We start from the raw sequence: 23,236 nt of genomic DNA on the forward strand, positions 1-23,236 counted from the left end.
CTATATAACCCTAATACTAAAATGTCAATAGGGTAAAATCAACTTCTAAGGGAAATACGTCTGAGAATACTTGGGGGTTAATTTAGTATCCATATAACATTGATACTGTAGTTAAGGATTTAACCGATGGTGCTGAAGAAACAAATGTAATATTATTTTAAAGGGAAAGACTGTTTTAATTTGTACTACCCAGCTTATTTAGTAAAGCAGATTACCAACTACTGATTTATTGCTTTTAATATGATGAAACACCAGATTTGACAGCTAAATTAGCAATAGGATACATTTTAATCTTTAATCATTTTTGTAGAGTAGGACATGTACATATCCATATAAAAAGACTGTAGCAGATGCCTCCTAGAATCAACCAGTTCTTGTAAACATTGCATTTGTGCAGATTTTCATACTTTGATTCCAAAATTGAGAACAGTAAGATTAAAGGCAAATTTAGTAGCCAAAAAACCCAAAAAAAGTCCAGTTTGACTTCTTGCAACATATGGTACCACTCCTCTCTTCAGAAAAAAATAAAACAAAAAAAAAAACCTAGCAGCACATAAAAAAAATTTTACAAAACGTTTCAGTACTCTGTTTTCCCTCCCATCAAAAACCAAACAAAAATAAAGTGCAGCACCCATAAAAGTGTCAAGAAAATAGCCAAGTTCTTCCTTTCTTGTAACAAAATAGTACTTGGCTTCAGCAGTCTTAACCAAATTATACAGTGTCCATCATTTTCGGTTCATCATCTTCTTTATGTACCACTGAGTTTAAACTGCAGAGAGCTGTGTTGATAGAATATTGAAGATAATCTGGATTCTGAAAAGTATAGAGAGGAAAGAATGGATGATCATCAGTTAGGTGTCAGTACATGAAACTGCATATTCAGTTTCACATTCTCTCTCTCTGCAGTATAGCAGAATAGAAAAAAAGTTGAAGTCAGACTTTGGTTGAAACCCAAGACGATAAAGAAAAAATAATAGATTACTACCACTTAATCCAAAGAGATGTGGCAAAGACAGAATGATATATATAAAAAAGAAATGTAATAAACACTACCTCTTCCCTCCATTTAAGAAAACTATAATTTTAATCATAAGGCTATATCTATGTGATATGTATATAGCTATTGACAATTTAAAAAATAAATGGCTTTAAGCCAGCAAGGTATTATGATGATTACTATCTAATTATAATAGTAAATATTAAAATTAAAAAAACACTAGAATAAGGTAAAAAACTATTTACTAAGTGAAAGTTATACCTTCAGAATCTATTTCGGTTTCTCAAAGGTTAAACTCAAGTGAGAAATCTTTTGAAAGAGACTTGTATTTAAAAAGTTGAAAACAAAAGAACAGTGTAATTTAGGTTTCATTTTTTTACACAGAAAAACTCAAAAATGTTCTAATTTTGAACATCTCTAAAACTAGGAACAGAAAACCTTATTCAATAAATTGAAAAATAAAACCACTATTAATAAAGCACCATGAATAGAGACATAAGTCCTTAAGACCCAGGACTTTAAGGAAATTCTTCCAATAATTCAATTTTGTCTACTCAGTTCTGAATATCTCCCAGCTATTTAGTTTTATCATGAATCACCTACTTTCATCTGTTTATTTAATATACATCAATGAGGAAAACAGTCCATACAGGGCATTAGATATCAGAACTCTCCATCCCAAAGGGAGGAAGTGTTCTCAATAATCTTTTTAATCTTTCTTCTTTTTTAAAGAATCTTTTTGATTCTTTTATTGTAGTAGTAAAAAAATGAACAAGAAGTTAGTTGGATTATTGTCAATAAGGTTTATGAAGGGATTGGCACAAATAACTGACTCAAGTCTGGTACATTAAAGTAACCTTGGACCTAAGTTCTAACCCTGACTCTCTCACTTAGTATAATGCCATCCTCAGAGAAAATAATTCATCAAAATTTAGTAACAGTAAAAGCTAGTATATAGGATAAGCCTTAGGTAACTCTTACTTACTTATCTGTTCAGGGGGCCTTGGTTCACTTCTCTCAAAATTAAGGATACTGGTATTTGGTCTATCTCATAAGATTGTTGTCAATTTAAAAAAAGAGATTAAAAGCTAAACTGTTATCCAAATTTAAGTTTTACAAAAATTATTAATAGATTGTTATCCCATTCTCCAAAGAGAGAGGCTGCTAAGACCTTTTCTGACCATCCAGGTCCAACAGAGCTTACAGTTACTCTCTATTAAGACTAGGTTCCAGTTTTTTTATGAGAGAATTTTGACTATTAGAAGTAGCTAAAGAGATTCTTTAAAATTCATCTACCCATCTCCTTAAGAACTGAAGGTGGCAGTGATGGTGGTTTCATGTCTGACTCTTGTGACCCCATGGGCCGTAGTCTGCCAGGCTCCTCTGTCCATGGGATTTCCTAGGCAAGAATACTGGAGCGGGTTGCCATTCCCTTCTCCAGGGGATCTTCCCAACCCAGGGATCAAACCTGCATCTTCTGAATTCCAGGTGGGTTCTTGACCGCTGAGCCACTAGTGAAGCCCTAAGAACTGAAGAGACTTAAAAAAACAAAAAGCACTCAATATACCTAACCTAATGTACACTTAAATCCCACTGCTGCTAAGTCACTTCAGTCGTGTCCGACTCTGTGCGACCCCATAGACGGCAGCCCACCAGGCTCCCCCGTCCATGGGATTCTCCAGGCAAGAACACTGGAGTGGGTTGCCATTTCCTTCTTCAGTACATGAAAGTGAAAGTGAAGTCGCTCAGTCATATCCGACTCTTGGCGACCCCATGGACTGGAGCCTACCAGGCTCCTCCGTCCATGGGATTTTCCAGGCAAGAGTACTGGAGTGGGGTGCCACTGCCTTCTCTGTAAATCCCACTGATTACCCCATATTCTCATCCAGTAACATTCTCCACACATTTATTGTCTCAGAGACCAGTTCTTCCCAAGAGCACACAACTAAGCATCTTGTCATATTTCTAGTATATGATTCAACAACAGTTTATGATGTAGGTGAATGAGCAGTGGAGTAGGACAGAAATCCAGGATTAGAATAATAGCTCCATCACTTACTGTACTGACTTCAAGCAAGCTACTTAACCTACAAGAGCTTCACTTTATTCATCCATAAAATGAAATCAGTTTTTTTGAGATTAAATGAGATACCACATACAAGTGTTTTGTAATCTATAAATTGATATATAATAAAAATAAGTTGTTATTTTAAGCTCTTCTTCCAAATCTCCTCTCAGTTGACAACTTGATCCCTCAGGTTGTTTTCCATCTTACCCTTCCCTCAAGCAGGTGACTGTGTTTCTGTGTCTCTAGCTGAAATCTTCTCTTTCCCCTCTTATGTTTAGAATCAGCAGCATCCTCAAAAGTCTTTTTTTCCTCTGCATTCATTATGTGACACCTTAGTTTTAGGAGATTTATATGTTGGACTTGACAGTGACTTAGTCATAAAATTTCTTAAAGACTGTGTTCCTGTTGGGCTATTTCTCACAGAACTGCAGAGAAAATCATCACTTTATTAAAACAGCATTAAGAGGTAATCTGGGGACAAACTGAGGGAGAATATCACTTACATGTCTAAGGGGTAACATGACTAATTATTTAAAAATCAGATTTTCTTTCTTATTCTTGAGAATTATATTTTTGGCTGAGTTAAATATGATCAATTGCTTTCCTTAAATTGTCTCTTTGGCCTACAAATAACTGGACTAGTGAAATTATAGCTATAAAGTCAAGGCATTGAAAATCTCAATTCCTACAACTCTTTGAGAATTAAAAATAAATACAGGTCTCTCTTCATACTGTCTTCTGAGTGAGACTTCCCTTTCACTATGTAGGCAACAGGCTAGAATGCTAAAGCTGGTCTGAAAATGAGATATGACTGGTTCAATTTAAATGCTACTAAAACCAAAATGGGCAGTAACTTCCTAGTGATAACTTAAAATTGTAATTCTAAGTAGAATCAGGCAGACCCAGTGGTCCAACTTCCTCTTTTTAACATAAATTCTTTCATGCTAGTGAGATAATTTTATGTTAATCTAATCGCAGACTTCTAAGATGCTTAAACAGTTGGCCAATATTACCAGAAACAACAGTTCAGTGTAAGTTACATTAATTTGTACTAAAATTTGTCTGGTAGGCAACACCAACATTTAAAAAGATAATACTAATAAACTCATGCAATAAATCACCTCAGTTGCTACTTGGGTATATGCTTGGAGCTAATCCATCTTCAATTCTTAATAGTTCTACTCAAGATGGGATATTGGAGTCATCTTAAGAAGTTTATGACTTAGATGATCAATAGGTAACATGTGCCCTTAAGAATGCTTAGATAGTCCTCATCTCTTCTATATTTAAAGGAGTAGAATTTGGTGTCTCTCTAAAATACCTAAGTGATGGATAAAACTTAATGCCAAAACATGGCATGAGATGAAACTCGGAGTTCTCTTTTGAGGCAAGAATATTTAAAATGACCACACATACAAGAAGAAACAGAAGTCCAAAAGAACAAATATTATGTGAATACATTTATAAAATATTTACTTTTTCAACTTACCTGTGGTAAGGACTCTAATAAACCTATAGATCCAACACCAGAATGGGGAACATGATTCTGAACTGTCACAGGCTGAAAATTTGGTGATTGAGAATAAAGTCTGACTCTTGACTTGAAAGCTTCAAGTTCATTTTTGAATGCTTCAAAATAACCTTCCTCCTCTGCCTTGAAAAAACAAACAAACAAAAAGACTGATTTTCAAGATTTCCAGACCACACAGTAAACTCTAACAAAGCATATACCAAGCCTGAAGTGGAAGAAGTAAAGATGAGGTGAACAGTTTAAATGTAGAAACCACCAAGATCTGTCAAATTTCTGAAAACTGCCTGTTTTATATGAATATTATAGATTGGTCTGTTTCATTTCCCTCTGCTTCAGCAAAATAAAACAAACTAATAAGAAAAAACCCTTCTTCACACATACACACAAATGTAATGAAAGAAAGTAGGCTTCCTCTGTATTTCTCTTGATTTATCTGTATTCTTGATAGGATCCCAAACAGTCCTCATTTAATCGCTCACAGTCTTCTCTTCTCGTCCCACTGCCAAGCAACAGCCAAGGGATATTCTTTAAACCTTCTAATTCTCTGTCAGTTAATGCAGAAACACTTACTACCTGTTGTTAGTAATTCTCTGACCCTAAAATCTCTCTTTGTTAAAAGCTGAAAACCAATTAAAGTCAACATTTAACTTTGGTATGAAAATATCTTACTGTTTTAGTTACGCAAGTACCTTCTTTTCAAGATTATGGGAAAAAAAAGTACAGTGAGTTATGTTGAGGGAGGGGAAATCTCTCCATAATGTATATAATATAAAGAAAATTCTTAATGCAAAATATCCTTTTGGCAGTAGCCTCCATTTATAAATATTTCCTTTGCAGGTTAAAAAAATGACACAGAGCACATCCTACACAATAGACCATAGGTTTTAAGTTCAAGTGGTGGACAAGATTTTGTCAAAGTCTCATTCCTGAATTATCACGGTCCATTTGTCTGCAGTGTGATTTTTCTCTTTAATGTAGTTTAGGTTGTGTAACTCCATTAAAACCTACGGATTAGCTATTAGCATCAATATCTATACAAATAATACACACAATGTTCCGTGCTGCTATTCTGTATTTTTTAAAATGAATTTAGAAGTCATTTCTTTATAACACTTCACTTTATAGTCAATGGTACTTAGGGAGACACATGCAATGTTAGCCTTCATATCCAAAAGTAATCCTTCTGAAATGGTTATGAAACAAACCATTAAAGGAATCAAGTGACACAACTGCTGACCTTACTGCATGCCTAAACCCTAGGTATTTAGATCTAGAGAGACCTGATTGATTTTCGTTTTATTAAGCAACCTATGGGTCACTTGCTCAATTTCTCTATGCTAACTTCCTCATTTGTAAAAAAAAAAAAAAAAAAGTAATTATCCTTATAAAATGTTATGAATGTTTAATGAGTTAATCCATGTGAAGTGCTTAGAATACCTTTCACAAAGCAAATAGTTCATGAAAGTTATTCCTTAATTAAAAAAAAATATTAAGAACAAAATGTTAACATCTGTGGCTTCAGAGTTGTTCAGTTCTATTTTGTAGATGGTAACGATAACCCTGTATATGAGACAGCAAAAGAGACAATGATGTATAGAACAGTCTTATGGACTCTGTGGGAGAGGGAGAGGGTGGGAAGATTTGGGAGAATGGCATTGAAACATGTGAAATGTCATGTATGAAACGAGATGCCAGTCCAGGTTCGATGCACGATGCTGGATGCTTGGGGCTGGTGCACTGGGACAACCCAGGGGGATGGTGTGGGGAGGGAGGAGGGAGGAGGGTTCAGGATGGGGAACACATGTATACTAATTAAATAATTTTCTATTAAAGAAAAAAAAATAAATAAAACTCTGAAGTGTCAGATTTAAGAATAAAATATTCTCTATTATCAAAGTATTATAAATGTCAAAAAATACATATTTTATGACTATGTTCCATTATGCTATTAAACACTAGTTCAAACATATCCTTTAAGATGAAAAAGAAACTTTTTTTTTTTTACTGCCTGTGTGTCAAAATTTAAAACAGTCATCAGAAGCCTAAAATACCAACTCAATCATTTACTCATTAAAACTACTGTTTTGGGAAATTTTCCTATTTTAACAGTAGAAGTGGAAGGTACAACTTCTGCCACATTAAAAAATTTTTATAATTTAAAAATACAATGTTTTTCTCTATTTATAAAAGGAAATGTGTTCATTGTAGTATATGAAAAAGAAAATGGAAACCATTTGTAATTCTACCACTCAAGTCTAATCAAAATTAAACTTCTGGTACATTTTCTTCTAACTTCTAATTGTGTATGCTAAAATGTATCAAATATGCAAAAAATCACGTAAAATACGTATGTACAACTTACAGGGCAAAAATCCTACTACATACCCACAAAAATTAGGAAACAGATCAATACTAGTATTTTAGAGATCAGTTTCAATAATGAGCATTTCATCTCTCTGAGGTTACAACTGTGACTTGTCATCACTCCTTTGTCTCTTCAAGTTTACAGCTTATTTATATATCCCTCAACAATATATTTACTTAGTTCTGCTTGTTCAAATATAAAATACTTTAAAAATAATAGCAGATATTTCATTCTGAGACTTGTTTTTTTCAGTTTCTTGTTTTTTTATCCATGCCAATGCTGATTAGTATATTACTAAATGAATATACCACAATTTATTCATTCTACTGTTAACAGATACTTGGGTTGTTCCCAGACTTCTTGCTATTATGAACACTTCTATGAAGCACATACATAGGAGTTTTTCTAGGCCATCAATTCTCAAACTTTATGGTCTCAGGACTGCTTCATGCTCTTGAAAATTGTTGAGGAACCTAAAGAGCTCCTGTTTATGTGGGCTGTATCTATTAATAATTACATTAGAAATTAAATTGAGGAATTTAGATATTAACTGAAATATACTAACAAACTCATTACATGTTAACATTTTAAACATATAACATATATATATATCTTTAAACTATATTTCCAAAACAAACAATTTAGTGAAAAGTCTGGGCTTAAAAGAAGATAGCTGTACTCATACATCTGCTTCTGTATCAGTCCAAGCTGCACACTCATGCAAGAAAGAGAGTGAAAATGACAAATAACATCTTAGTATTATTATAAAAATAATTTTGACTCAGGGCCTCTGGAAAGGGTCTTGAAGACCCTTGACTATCCTTGGACATGTTGAGAAATTTTTTTTGAGGGTATGTATCTAGGAGAATTTCTGGCTGTTGGTACTTGCCTTGTTCAATTTTACAAGAAAATCTTCCAAAGTGGTTACACCAATTTAGACTCCTATAGCGGAGCAGGCAATGGCACCCCACTCCAGTACTCTTGCCTGGAAAATCCCATGGACGGAGGAGCCTGGTAGGCTGCAGTCCATGGGGTCACTAAGAGTCGGGCACAACTGAGCGACTTCCCTTTCACTTTTCACTTTCATGCATTGGAGAAGGAAATGGCAACCCACTCCAGTGTTCTTGCCTGGAGAATCCCATGGACAGGGGAGCCTGGTGGGCTGCTGTCTATGGGGTTGCACAGAGTTGGACACAACTAAGGCGACTTAGCAGCAGCAGCAGCAGGCAGTTAATATGAATTACTATTGCTCTACTTCTTGTACAACTTTTAAATCATTACTAATTGAGTATGAAATGTTGATCTTTCTAAACATATCTATTTTTCTTTAATATAGCTGACATCCTATATATATAAATGTGTTGTGTCTTTTCACTTTATAGCAAAGCATTTTCTCAGATTAAAAATACTTCATGTAATTTTCATATAATCTTGAAAGCTGCATAATATTCTTTGAACTACAGGTTTTTTATTTTCTCAAACCATTCCTCTAATTTTCCTGTATACATTCATGTAAACGGGTCTCAAGTTCACATAATGCTATATAGTACAGCCTCTTATAATCTAAATTAGCATAAAAACAGCAATATAATTTTTCTTTTCATTATAAAATCTACAGAATCTAGCCTGTGGCATCCTGGTTGGATGGCCTCCTTTGATGTGTACGGACAAAAAGACATTTCAGCTAAACCCTAACTTTCCCATTTAATAATACCAAACAGCAATTATCCTTCAATAAAAAAAATAAAATAATAATACCAAATAGCTACTTACTTTGGCTTTCTGGAAAAATAAGCGAAAACATCCTCTTGGATCCACATTACAGTTTTTGGCCATTTCCATAATAAACTGCATTACAACTGCTTGATGTGCTATTTGTTCCATTAGAGCCCCTTTCTGAAAATAAACATATTAAAATTATAAGGAATATACTTAATATTGTGATCACTATTTGGATTTTTAAAACATGAGTTTTTAATAGGTTAAAAAGGAAAAAGGTTTATAGTATATGGGAACAAGAGAGATGAGGGGACAGGAAGGTAGGGAAAGCACATTGGAAAAAAGTTTCCCTATGCTAACTGAAATAACTAAAAAAAAGATGCCAACAGTAAGCTCAAGCAGATCTTGAAAACAAAACAAAACTGGAATTCCATTTAATGACATTCCTGCTTACGTTTAAAGTAATGGGAAAAACAAAAACAAAAAGCAAATCAGCATTCCACTAAGGTTCTCAGAAATTCAAGTTTCACATGATACCTGTTCAGCTTCTAGATGAAAACACCATAAAATAAGATATTTAGCAGTTTCTTCACATACAAGGTATGGATGGTCAGACAAAAATCTCTGACTATCATCCCATCGACTTAACATACCTGTAAAACAAGAATTAAGCCATGAATGTCAAATACTTTCCTCCTGTAAGCAAAGAAATGGTATTTTAAAATGATTCTCTTTACCATTTTCTCTAATACCATTTCTCGTATTACCATAGAAATGTTATGGTAAAAGAGCAAATGAAGATAGATAATAAGGCAACACCAGCATATTGGAAATAGCTTTTAGAATTCACAGTAAATTTTATTTCAAATAATTTGTCAGGATAAAGTAGAGTGATTGGTTTAAAGCTATAAAAGCCCTGTATCTAGGGAAAGCCCAAAGTCCCAGGCAAATAGACATGTCTGGTCGGTCATTCTAGGCTCAAGTTAAGTACAGATAATTTCAGGAGATTCAGTATTATTTATTCATAGACTATAAATTTTTCTTTTGGAAAGATGGAAAAGCAAAACCTTTCTTTTCAAACCTTTACTTTTCAAAAGTAAACTACACTGAGCCAACAAAGACTTAGATTTAGAAAAATTACATTTTCTCTAATTTACTAAAATATGTCTGATATAGTAAAATACTGCATGCAAAACCAATCCAGTCAGTGTTATAAAAGTAAATATAGTTTAACCATTTTAGTTATGTTAACCATCTAATCATGATCACTGTTTAGACACAGAAAATAAACTCTTTTTAAAGTTGGTTAAGTATATTTGGAAATGCTGCCATTTTGCTTCAAAATACCAAACTAATCCAAATGCTACTAAAGGTGTACTGTCATCTTTACCCAAATTAGTAAGAAATTTGGTCAAAAAGTTGATACCACTCAAGTAATCACAGAACCAGCAAAGTGCTGAGCTTTATTTAGACTCATCCAACCAAGAATGTTATCCGAGAATCATCATAGAAATTTTACAAGGCTACCTCAATAGTTCAGCAATAAATCCTTTCTCTAGACACAAAATGAACTTCTGTATGTTAAAGTTCCACATCAGAACATAAGTAAAAACAAAACTGAGGACAAATGTCTTACTGAGAAATACACAGTAACACAAGGAAATCAATTAAAAATAAATGATTTTTTCCTCATTAAAAAAATTGGAAAATAGCATTTTAGCATTTTCTCATAGAGTTTTACAAGCTTTATAGATATTTCCCCAACACTTTGGATACAGTGACTAGGTCATTTTAAATTCTGAGAAACATAATGATTATTTAAGTGACTTTAAACTTCTTCTCAAACTAAAGTTAAAGAATTTAATAACTTCTAGGGGTCAGATGTAAAGAAAGTACAATCCTTATTTCTTATACCTGATGTCATAAAATAAATCCTACACAGCAATTTTGCCTTAGCTTTGTTACACTTCTGAAGAGGGAATATTTTCAACTCTATCAACTATTCAGAGAGATCACTGCTTCTCCTGTTTACTTCTCCATGGCAGCACTGTGACTTACTCAGGCAAAAAATTCCTATCCATTTTGGTCTCTTTTAAAGGAAAGAGAATATATGAAAGGGTTAGTGACACTTGTAAGGGCTGTGAAAAAGGGTGTCACTAAATGTTAAAGATTTTAAACTACCTATTTAATAATGGAGACAAAATCAACTCTTGAGGATGACCATAGTTTTTCTATTTGTTTCTATAATAAATAATGCTGGAATGATAATATGTGCAAAAATAAACTTTACTTCTTCAGAAACTATTCTTGAATTAAACAGAGTAACAAGCTTATTTCATTTTTTAAAATAGTATGAGAAAAATTAATGTATGAGTAAACTACAAAAAAGAAAAACAAAGACTATAGTAGTATCCATTATACTGACATAAGGATGAATGATATTCTAAATACTTTGGGAGAAAAACACCAATAGAAAAAAGTCTCAAAATGTCACTTAAAAAGCTTAACATATATTTACTAAATTGACACATTATACTCCCCAGTAGCATTTTCACTCCAGCAGTATTGTCACTGCTTATAATTCTTAGGACATATCACACTACTTCCCGACTCTGGCTTCGTACATGCTGTGGCTGCTGCCTTGCCTCCCTTTATCTACAGGAAAGCTCCTATATGGTCCTCAAAATCTAACTCAGATGTTCCCTCCTCTGAGAAGTCTTTACTTTCATCAATCCCAATCCTATCGTTTTTCTCCAATAGAGAAAACTATTTTTCAGTTCTTTGTATATGTATTTCTCTTACTTATTATAGACTGTATTCTTTTAACTTGTTATTTATCTGAATAACAGTTGAAGGATCTGCATGAATTGTACAGCATCATATCCAAAATCTGAAAAATGTAATCTTACAACCGTAAGATAATAAGATACCAAGAAAGCAAAGATAAAAAAAGACAAAAGCAGGGACTAGTTGGGACATGCAGAATCTAGGCAGTAAAAACAAAAAACAAAAACGACAACCAGGTCTTAGAGGGTAGCATTATATAAACAGGTTGAATTTTGCTTTTTTTCACAATTCAGTTTACTCTGTCACTCTATTTTTTTATGTATAGCTCTAAAACAAGCCATAGAACTGTGCCAGAAGTAGCTATACAACTGGAGTTTGTCTCTATTTTATAAATTCACTTTCTGTACATATATTTAGAATATCAAACATTACAAAAGAAGGAAACTCAAGTAGTAGACTTACCAAAATGTCTAATTTTCTGTTCATGTTTCTGCATAAATGATTTTGATTTATCTTCATCTTCTGTTTCTTTTCTTTTATCTTGATTAATAAAACTCTAAGAAAAAATTTTGAAGTTAAAATTGAATATATTTTAAAATCTAATATATTCTAATTGGATCTTCTTTCTCAGGTATTGAATGCCCAGCAATCCTTCTTATAGACATTATAAAAAGGTGATACAATAAAATGATATTGTTTCATTAAATTCATCTGTAGAACTATTTTAGAAATCACAGAGAAAAACAAATGAATTAACTTTTTTGTAAAACCAAATATGCCTATCAAAGGCAGGTATAGAAAGATCCTTTACATGCATAATTTATTTTTGCATTATTCATTTCCATTAAATATTTGCAACTCTAGTCTAATCTTTGGAGTTCTTGCTGGAAACAAACTCAGAAATTCAAAGATTAGAGATTATATTTACTACAAAATTTTTGATTAACACATAAACCTAAAATAGACCTTTGTTGTAAACTTTTCTTAGGAGAGGTAAACAGTTTGATTCTGAAATCACGTATAAATTTCTATTAAGGAAGTGCTTATTTTCAGTTAAAGTCATAAAACAGAACAAGATGAAGTTTTTATTTGGCCACAAAAACTGGCAAAAAGTTTCTCAGAACATTATGTGATCACATTTAAACCTTGAGATCATCACTGCCAAAAATGGAAATCAAAAACTAGCTCTCTGCCAGTTTATAGTCAGGAAACACATTAAGTTTATATATTTCAAAATAAAAGCATTTTTTTTCCTCTTTGTATATCCTGCCATCTAGACCAGCAACTGTCCAACAGAAATACAATCCAAGTCACAACTGTAAAGTTTTCTATCAGCCATATTAAAAAAAGATGAAATAAGGTATCTATTTAACCCAACATATTATTTCAACATATAAACAATATAAAAATTATTAATGAAATATTTTACTTTTTTGGTACTAAGTCATCGGAATCTGGTGTGTATTTTACACTTACAGCACATCTCAGTTTGGACTAGCTACATTTCAAGTGTTCAACAACACATATGGCTAGCAGCTATCAAGCTGTCAGACAGCGCGGATCTAGACCTGTCCTCTCAAATCTCAAGCTCCCCAACAAAATGAATGCATGATTTTCAGCAAATGATTGGAACATAATGATAGTCCTAATTAATTCTGGTATAAATGTAGGCTACATGAGAATCTAACTTAAGAAAAAAAATAATTAAAAGCAGAAACAAAAATATTTTCTTTGTGACCACTGTGTTGAGACAATAACTGTATAAACAAAAGAACACTGTTTTGACCATTCCCTCTATTATAAAAAATCATTTTAAATAGTTTTGGAGTATAAATGCAAAACATAAAGTAACACTTAAGAAGGCAAAACCATAGAACAATATACACAGAGATAGTGAATCATTCTGTTAAAGAATGATTCTATTGAGGGGAAAGAAAAATATATAATTTGGTACAAGCACAGAAGGTCTAGAAAGATATGACTCATTGTTAACAGCGGTTATCTCTGGAAAATGGGAAATGAAGGAAGCCTTTCAACTCTTATTTTACAGGCCTATGTTGTTTTTTTTTTTACAAGAAGCATGTTATACTCTTATAATTTACCTTCACTACAGAGTAAAGTACTGATAAGGCTAGTAGTACAGGACATTTACCTATGTGTATTACTTATTGCTGCAGCAGGACTAGAGCTAGTCCAGAGGAAAGAAATTAAAGAAGCCTGGGGAAGAAGGGGCTTTTAGAGTGGATGCCAGAGCAGAAACAAGTGTTACACACTACGTCTAGAGAATAATGAAGGTTAAAGATAAAATGAATGTGGACTTAGACAAGAACGAGCAGTCTACACCTGAGGCTTGAGAGTTTAGTACAAACAGAAAGAAGTACTACTTTACACATTTAGATGAAAATGACTATTTCATTGCCCACTTCTTTTTCAGATACAAAAGTCAAAGAATAAGGTCTGTGTAATCAGTGAGAAACATAAGACTGCTCTTAATAAACTACTGCTCCTGCTAAGTCACTTCAGTAGTGTCCAACTCTGTGCGACCCCATAGACGGCAGCCCACCAGGCTCCCCCGTCCCTGGGATTCTCCAGGCAAGAACACTGGAGTGGGTTGCCATTTCCTTCTCCAATGCATGAAAGTGAAAAGTGAAAGTGAAGTCGCTCAGTCGTGTCCGACTCTTAGCGACCCCGTGGACTGCAGCCCACCAGGCTCCTCCGTCCGTGGGATTTTCCAGGCAAGAGTACTGGAGTGGGGTGCCATTGCCTTCTCCTAATAAACTACTAACTTGGCATAAATATTTTACTACTCCTTTCAGCAGTAATGCCTGTAACACTAAGTCCAGATTACTATCTGAGGGTTACTAAATACGTACTGGTAAGTAACAGTGAGAAACTTTGTTTTACTTGATAAAACCAATAACTACATTAGAGTTGGGCTTCCCAGGTGGCTCAGTGGTAAAGAATCTGCCTGCCAAGAAAGAGACATGGGTTTTATCCTTTGGTCAGGAAGAACACGTGGAGAAGGAAATGGTAACCCACTCCAGTATTCTTGCCTGGAAAAACCCATGGACAGAGGAGCCTGGCGAGTTACAGTCCATAGGACCACAAAAGAGCTGGACACGACTTAGCGACTACACAACAAAAAAATTGAAAGCAAGCTGATAAGCACAGCAACATCAGAAATCTCTGGTAACATATGAGCTTTACCACATGCCAGGCCCCGTGCTACCTGCTTCTATGATGTTACCTTGCTTAATCTTTATACCTGCTCTTTATATTTGAGGAAACTGAGGCTTAGGGAAGTGATCTGCCCAAGGTTACAATGCCAGGCTGTGACAAAGTTGACATTTGAGACAGTCTGACTCTAGAACCCACATTTATATTCAGTGTGCTATGCTGCAGCCACATAATTGGATTAAGGACTACCAACATTAGACACTACTTGGGATACATGTTTCTATAACGATCACTTTTCCTCAACTGTCAAAATTGAATACTGTTTACAGGATTCTGTTGCTTGTTATCATATATGCACAACTGGTTTGCAAAAACATTTCAGGCTTTCCTTATTTCAGTAGGCCCAATAAAAGATAATACCTTATTAAAAACATCCTTGCTAATGGCATCCATGTTCCACAGACACATTCTCTCTCTTTGTACTAGAGCCTCTTCTTTCTGCCGCCATTCTTCTTCCCGTTGCCTCAGTTCTGATATTGCTGTTTGTGCTTTGGCATGTTCCTGATCCAAGGACTCAGAGTTATGCAGTGCTAAGCTACCAAGTTTCTGCTGAGCTTCAGCAAGATTCCATTTACACGCCACAGAGCTCTTCACAAACTCTTTCTGCTTCTGGCAAGCCATTTCGATTCCATGGCTATACATCTGGATAAAAAACAGTATTTTTAAGAAATGAAGAAGGCAACAGAACAGGTATGCTTATGTAGAACAGTTCAATTTTCTATCAGTCAAGGATTTCTGTACAATGTTTTTGGCATATAGGTATCCAGCCTTCTGTGTCTGCAGTTACAATTTTATATTACAAGTCTTGTTTCATCACCTAGACTCTAAGCTTCTTCGTTAATCTGTGTCTCTCCCTGGACAACTAACAGCAACAAAAAGCCTGGCAACTAGCACAGTGTCCTGCATACAGCAGGGCCTCAACAAACATTTGATTCATAGCCTTTATAATCCTGGAACAAAATAATGAGAACAAAAGTTTAAATATAGTTCATCATCTTATCATTCAACATACTGAAAACCAGACCTTTAGAGTTTTGCTCTGCAAGTTCTTCACTGCAAAGAATTGCTTATTTAGAAGTAATCACTTCTTGGTTTTTATTTTCTTTCTGTATTACCCCAATCCTTGGTAATCTGAGAAGTTCTTATTGGAAATTTCTATTTATAACTGACTATATCAAATACATAACCTTTAACTTAATCCTAATAAAAATAGGCTATTTTTTTAATTAAAAAGAAAAAAAGTCACTAGGTCCACCCTGGTGATTCTGTTCTGCTCAGATGCAAAGTACTTAGTTTTAACAATTATTCAACCTCCACATGTAAAGCACCAAGACGGATATTTAATTCCTTCTAATCCTCGGCTCCATAGAACAAAAGCTAAAGGCACATTCTTCATGATTTCTTAGCCAAAATGTAGACCAATTTCAAGGTAGGTATTCAGAATAATACTCCAATCTATTCCCTTACCTGCATCACTATTCAAGCCCTTATAATTTCTCACTTTCATTATATAAGTATAGCCTTTCTAATCTCAAGCCATTCTCTACTAGACTTGGCGTGATCTCTCCAATAAAAATGATAATTTTACTTATTCACAGAGTCTTGAGAACTTTTAAAGTGCAAACTTTGTAGCATGGCATGGTGCCTCATGATCTCACTTCCTATTATCTCTCTCAACTCAGCTGTAGTTACTCTTCTACTCCTTTGCTTATTCTTTCCTTCTCACCCCCACCACTTCAATGTGGCACTCCACCATCCCTAAACTCCCATCTCTATCCTAGATTCTAGCATCATTTCCCTTCCCTCTTATCCTGTCCCTCTCCACCAAAGTTATGCATACTTCTTTATGCATTTGAGTGCTTTCACACAATATTGTGCTTATTTACTCAACTATAAGCTTCTTGAGGGGTTAGAATTCAATAAATCTTAGATGAATAAATGACTCCTGAGTTCTTGGAACAGACTAGTGGTGGTAAGGAATTCTAAGGCAAGTAGCATGCAAGGTTCCTCCTTCCTGGCTGAGTCTTCAGGCAAACTTAGACTTATTGGGCAAATGTGGACACTTGGTATTCAAATGTTTTAGTTACTCATTTACACATGGTCCTAGTCAACCAAGTATTTATTTTCACTTTTTGTTATTCTAAAATAGGATTAAGAATAATTGTCGATGCTTAAGAAGGAACTAGGAAGAGACAAATGAACCTGTTAAATTTATTTTGTAAAAAAAGACAAATACTAACAAAGATGAGGACAAATGGAAATATCTTGCATGGTCAAATTATCCAAGAGCAAATTCTCAAATCATTTCTCAAGTCAAACATAGAAATCTTATTTCCAAATTCTAAAACTGATTAATGTTTAAATTCTTCTCCAAAGACTATGTTTGGGCATTTGAGTTAACTATCCCACATGTATTGAGATGATTGATTATATTTAATAAACACAGATTTGAAAAAGGAACTGTTAGCATTAAGGCCTACTAATATAACTTGACATAAAAAAATTTCCAAACAGGATCTCTAAGTTCCAAATTGCATTTAACTGGATCTCAGAACTATACATATGACATAAAGATGTCTAGGTTCCCTATATTAGGTAAAATTACACCAAGGCTGTTTTTATAGAGATTATAAAATGTTTATAAATGAAATTAAACATTTTATTCTAAATATTCCAAAAAGAAAAACTTAAGTCGTAATACTTAAAGCCAGCAAGACAAATAAGTAGGTTTGTTGTAAACACATGAACTAATTTAGGATTAGAAATCATTCTGTAAATTTTAGCACCAAAGTTAGTTTCAGCCAAATAAAGTTTTACATCATAGGATGGGCAGTGCAGTAGGTGGGAAAAAAAACTGTACCAGGTTCCAGAAGTGGGTTCTAAACCAGGATGTGGCAGGATCTAATTCTGCCACTGACTAGCTACATGGTCTCAGATCAGATCAGATCAGTCGCTCAGTCGTGTCGACTCTTTGCGACTCCATGAATCACAGCACGCCAGGCCTCCCTGTCCATCACCCACTCCTGGAGTTCACTGAGACTCATGTCCATCGAGTCAGTGATGCCATCCAGTCTCAAGGAAATCACTTTTAATGAAGGAGATAAGCCTAATCATTTCTAAAATTCTTGTCAGCTATATAAGGTGATAAATTAATACACAGCTATTTTTAGAATTTGGTTTCTTTTAGGTTACTCTTTAGATTCAACCACTATGCAATGAAATTGAGACCTTTCTATTCTCTCTTTAAGCCTTCAAAATTGACAATGGCAGCTGCTGTTCATTCTTTGTCTCTAGCTTTGTACCACATTCATCACATGCTTATATAACATATTTTGTATATAAAGATGACTACCAGCGATCCATTATTAGTGAGTGACTATCGACTTATCAACTGTCATTCTGTCCTCCTAAAAAATGTCTTGTACTTTCCCAGTGACTGGCTGGATGAAGAACAGTCTGTGGTTATGAAACAGCATTTTTCTCTTTGCAGCCAACTAACCCTGTGAGCTGGGCTTAAGAGCAACAACCCTACACTTACTGGAAAACAATTTAAATCACTCATTCTCATTAACAGCAAGATAAGTCTAGAGAAAAACTATTAACTCAGTTAAGCCTTCAGGGATCCCATTTTGTAAGAAGGCTAGAAGGCAGATACCTAAACTCCATTTTATTTCACTTGTTAGTGTTTAGTCAGTGATCCTGAAATATACTCCGAAAACAGGTTACGAGAAACACCAGGACTAAGTGATATGAGCACTATATAAGCACTCCCTAAGGTGGGACCCAGAAAATCCTAAGTGGTAGTATATCATTTCTGGATAAGTTTCAGAGGAAAAAAGGCTTGGCTGAAAACCACAGGAAGCGGCAGGAATCTGAGGAAAAAGTCTGAAGGAAAAGGCAAACGCGTGCCTATGTTTTTAACTGAAAAATGGTATGAAGCAAAACTAAAATCATAAACCTAAGGGGGAAATGGTCACGCGGAATGGCCGAGATTTACGCCAGCATCAAAAGCAAGGTTTACAGAATTTGCTAAGACGTCAAAAGTCAGTAAAATAAATTGGACCTAATGTCTTTAGTCAGGGGCTCAGAGAATTATTGAAATACAACCATTCACTGTTCCCATCAACTGTGCACAAATATTAGAACCTTCAAGAGAATAAAGTGCTCGGATAAGAGCAGGCACAAGAGGACAAAGGGTCAACATTATAGACTGAGGGGTCTTAAATCTGGGTGCCATCAGAAGAGGGGTGGGGAAGAGGAACTTCTTCAAGGGTGAGAAATTAGCCAAGGTGAAAAAGGTGTGTATGGAGGTGGAGGTTGGGAATATATGGCCAGCTCCTCTTCGAAGAGCTCAGTAGATGTTACAAAGCGATGGGATGACATCAGGCCCCCGACGCCCGGGGTCGGGGGTGGGTAAAAGGGGGAGGTGGGGGCTCAAAACAGGGTCGCAGAGACAGCGATCTCTGGGGGCCTGGTGACGACACCTCCCATTCCCCCCACCCCCCACCCCGCAGAATACGGGCTCCCTTCTCACCTGGGTGCCGCCTCCCGGCAGCTGCGGGCAGCGGGGAGAACCAGGGGACAAGTCCAAGTCACTCTCTTCCTCAGCCTCGCCCTCTGCCCGAGGGAGGCTCCAAGGTCCTGGCGGCGGCCACGGCTGCTCCATGTCCGGCTGCCCGCGGCTTTATAACCCCCACAGCCAACGGACCTGGCGCGAGTAGAACCCGCTGCGCCGAGCCAGCAGCCCCAGCCGGCTGGGGCCGTTACCCAGAATCCCTCTGCTAGCCCCGACGCCGACGTACGTGCCGCGTTAGTCCCGGCCGCGCAGCTGGCGGACGGCGGAAAAAGACTGGACTCCGCTTTGTACATCACTTCCGGATTGAAAGGCGGGGCCGCGGGAGGTGGGTCCCGGGGCTTAGAAGTAGGGGTTGGGTTTGGACTGCTCACTAGTTTAAAACTTCTTTTTATGAATCCTTTCCGCGGTACTGATTTACCCTCCCTGGCTCTGAGGGTCATGTCGTATTAAATACTGGTTATCTGGAGTTTCTTACGCAGTAAACAGTGGGTCCTAGAAGTCCATAGAGAGTATTGTTTAAAACCTGCAACTCATTCCCATACTCATTAAGGATATGTAAACCAGTGTCTGAAGCCGGGTTGGCCGTAAGGGGCGGTTGAAGGGAAGAAAATTTTGAAAACCAGCCAATTTTCCTCTCATTTCGAGTTACAAGCAACGAGGATTCTGCGAAGCTTTGCAGGGAGGAGGAGTATGCCAAAGATAAAATACTGAGGGGCTTAAAAAATACCGCTAATAATGAGTACCACTAATAACGAATGTGTAGAGAGGGATTCGTTTTATTTCTAGATTCCGTTTAATCGTAAAGCTTTGTGCTCCCATTATCCCCTTTTTTGAGGCATGGGTCCCCTTAGACCCTGCATGCCTAAGGTCACAATTAAATTTTAAGGGGAAGAGGTGGGGTCACCTCAGCATATATTACTTGAAAAACTTTTGCGGGTTTAACAATCAAGCATTGTTGTTCTACTTAATAATAATTAGAGACCCCCAAAATAATTGAAGACCCAAATAAAAATAACCAGACGCCATGTTTTCAATCTTTTGAAGTTTGTTAACACTGGATGTAGACAAGATGTGAGGAAATGTTAGAATATCACGTGTGTAACCTTTCTGAGGGGTAATTTGACAGTATCAGAGGTTTAAATGCTTTGATTTGGCAGTTTAATTACCGGGAAACTATCCAACAATTATTTTTGTACCAGTAACCAGTGATATATCCACAAAGGTGTTTATTATAGCTTTTTTCTTTTTTTGGTGGCAAGGAACAAAAGGAAGTATATATAAATGTGCTGGTATAGAAATAGCTCCAAAATGTGAGTACAAAAGGCAACTTTCTTAGATGTATATAGCTATACGTATCTGTCAAGACACAATAATTCAGTTTGTGTAAAAACAATTTGTGTGTACACATGTGATAGAAAGTTCCTAGAGGATAAACAAGAGTTATTAATGATTACTCCTGGTGGGTAGGGGTGGGGAGGAAAGTTTCTGAGAATCTTTACTTTTTAAAAAAAAGTTAAAAAATTTTGGCAGGGCCAAAATATTGCTTCAGCAATATGTGGGATCTTAGTTCTCAGACCAAGGATCTCACCTGGGGAAACTTGCCTTAGGAGTTTTATCCAGTGGACTGCCAAGGAAGTCACTGAGCATCTTTACTTTCTACTTTTAGCTTTCCTGTACTATGCTGCTCCAGTATTTTCCAATGAATATATGTTATACCTTAATAATTACGAATGAAAGTTGAGGAGCACTGTGACTAAACCTTTCGAGTTTAGGAGTGAACGCCTAGGAAAAAACATTATAGCACCTAAAGTATAAAGGGAGAGAAGAAAACAGCTTCACTCACTTGTGACTTTTTATTACTGGAAAAACTTTCAGTGACTTACCCTTATATATCATTGGCCAGAACTGGCTTAAATAAATTGTGATTCATTCCCTGGAGCTAGATGCATCACCACCCATGAAAAACTGGGGTTCCATTGGCAAATAAAAAGAGCTTATGGCTCTTAGGGAGGCATTCACATTGTCTTCCACAACACTAACCCTGTTTAGTGCTAGCCTAACTCTTGAGTGTCATTTCTTAACTTCCTCTATCCCCTGCCTAGCTGAAACTCCAATAGTTTGGCCACCTCATGCGAAGAGTTGACTCATTGGAAAAGACTCTGATGCTGGGAGGGATTGGGGGCAGGAGGAGAAGGGGACGACAGAGGATGAGATGGCTGGATGGCATCACTGACTTGATGGACATGAGTTTGGGTGAACTCTGGGAGTTGGTGATGGACAGGGAGGCCTGGCTTGCGATTCATGGGGTCGCAAAGAGTCCGACACGATTGAGCAACTGAACTGAACCCCTTGTCCAAGTTTCTCTTAGTATGCTCACTGGCCTTTCAGTTCCTCAAATGTATCAATTTCTTTCCTGACTCCTGGCCTTCCACATGTGGTGTTCCCTTTGCTGGAGTATCTTTGCTCTTTAAAAGTCTTGTTAGTGTGCTTTTCTTTTTAGATCTTAGATCAATTGTCATACCCTTAGGCTGACCTGTCCACTGAGTTGCAATTAGGTTCTTATTCCCTCTAACCTGTAACTTTTTATCTTACCCCTAACTTGGCATTTCCTCCCTAGTATTTATCACACTGTTATTATCTTACCTGTATTCACGTATCTATTTTATTTCTTACCCGACTAGTAGCTCAGCTGGTAAAGAATCTGCCTGCAATGCAGGAGACCCTGGTTCGATTCCTGGGTTGGAAAGATCTGCTGGAGAAGGGATAGGCTACCTACTCCAGTATTCTTGGGCTTCCCTGGTGGCTCAGCTGGTAAAGAATCTGCCTGCAATATGGGAGACCTGGGTTCAATCTCTTGGTTGGGAAGATCCGCTGGAGATGGGAAAGGCTACCCACTCCAGTATTCTGGCCTGTAGAATTCCATGGACTGTATAGTCCATGGGGCCAAAAAGAGTTGAATATGACTAAATGACTTTCACTTTCACTTTGTACCTGACTAGAAAGTTAGGTCCTCAAGGGCATAGACTGTTTCTTGTTCACTCTTGTACCTCCATTGTCCAGAATGGTACCTAGCACATAATAGGTACTCAATAATGTGTGCGGGATGGATGAATAGGGAACAAATGAAACAAGTATGAAAAGAAAGGTGTAGGATTACACACAGGTAAAAGAGGGTAGAATGGGAAGAATTATGTTTTGATAGGAGAAGATAGGGTGGATATAAGTAGCCTCATCTTAGCCATGGCTGAATTTGGGGCCTAAATCTTGTGCTGAAGTACAGCGGATACTTTTTACAATTCTTGGAACTAAACCAGACTCTTTTCTGCTTTCTTATATTGGATAATATAATTCCTTGGAAATTGCTTTTGGTCATAATTAGCCTGTTACTTCCATGAACATAGAACTATCCAGATGAAACTCAAAGGAGCAAATTAATTTTTCCTGAATAGAAATTACTTTACAATGGAAAAATATAGATTATATATGTAGTCCAGAATGCCCAAGGGCAGTCCTTGTGGAAGGTTTTGTATGGTATCATTAAGTAAGTATTGAGCCTACAAATTCCAGTCAGTCAAAGCAGAAGCCGAGAGTGATATGACTTTGACTCATGAACTCTGATAAAAGTTTGTGAAGTAGAGCTCATGTAAGTCCAGATCCCAAATGACTTCAAGATTGTTAAAAGCTGTTCAACTGCAATTTAGTTCCTTCTCTAGAAGCATTCCTGATTCTTGGGAGAAATTCTTAAGAAGTATGTATGCTTAAAGATTGCTGGGAGAAATATCAATAACCTCAGATATGTAGATGACACCACCCTTATGGCAGATAGTGAAGAGGAACTAAAAAGCCTCTTGATGAAAGTGAAAGTGGAGAGTGAAAAAGTTGGCTTAAAGCTCAACATTCAGAAAACTAAGATCATCCGGTCCCATCACTTCATGAGAAATAAATGGGGAAACAGT

At 36.2% G+C, this 23,236-nt stretch overlaps 1 protein-coding gene across 1 annotated transcript; it reads right to left on the minus strand.

The window, feature by feature from the left end:
• Nucleotides 1-269: 269 nt before the first annotated feature.
• On the minus strand, nucleotides 270-19,517 carry CDC37L1 (cell division cycle 37 like 1, HSP90 cochaperone). Its single transcript, XM_019965998.2, has 7 exons — nucleotides 19,239-19,517; nucleotides 15,065-15,346; nucleotides 11,930-12,023; nucleotides 9,218-9,333; nucleotides 8,735-8,857; nucleotides 4,555-4,719; nucleotides 270-813 (listed from the first exon to the last, which is right to left on the minus strand). Exons 1-7 carry the CDS (start codon nucleotides 19,368-19,370, stop codon nucleotides 712-714), a joined length of 1,014 nt encoding a protein of 337 aa, XP_019821557.1. The 5' UTR covers nucleotides 19,371-19,517; the 3' UTR covers nucleotides 270-711.
• Nucleotides 19,518-23,236: the final 3,719 nt, after the last annotated feature.

The sequence above is a fragment of the Bos indicus genome, chromosome 8 (assembly GCF_029378745.1).
Source record: "Bos indicus isolate NIAB-ARS_2022 breed Sahiwal x Tharparkar chromosome 8, NIAB-ARS_B.indTharparkar_mat_pri_1.0, whole genome shotgun sequence".
Classification (NCBI taxonomy): domain Eukaryota; kingdom Metazoa; phylum Chordata; class Mammalia; order Artiodactyla; family Bovidae; genus Bos; species Bos indicus.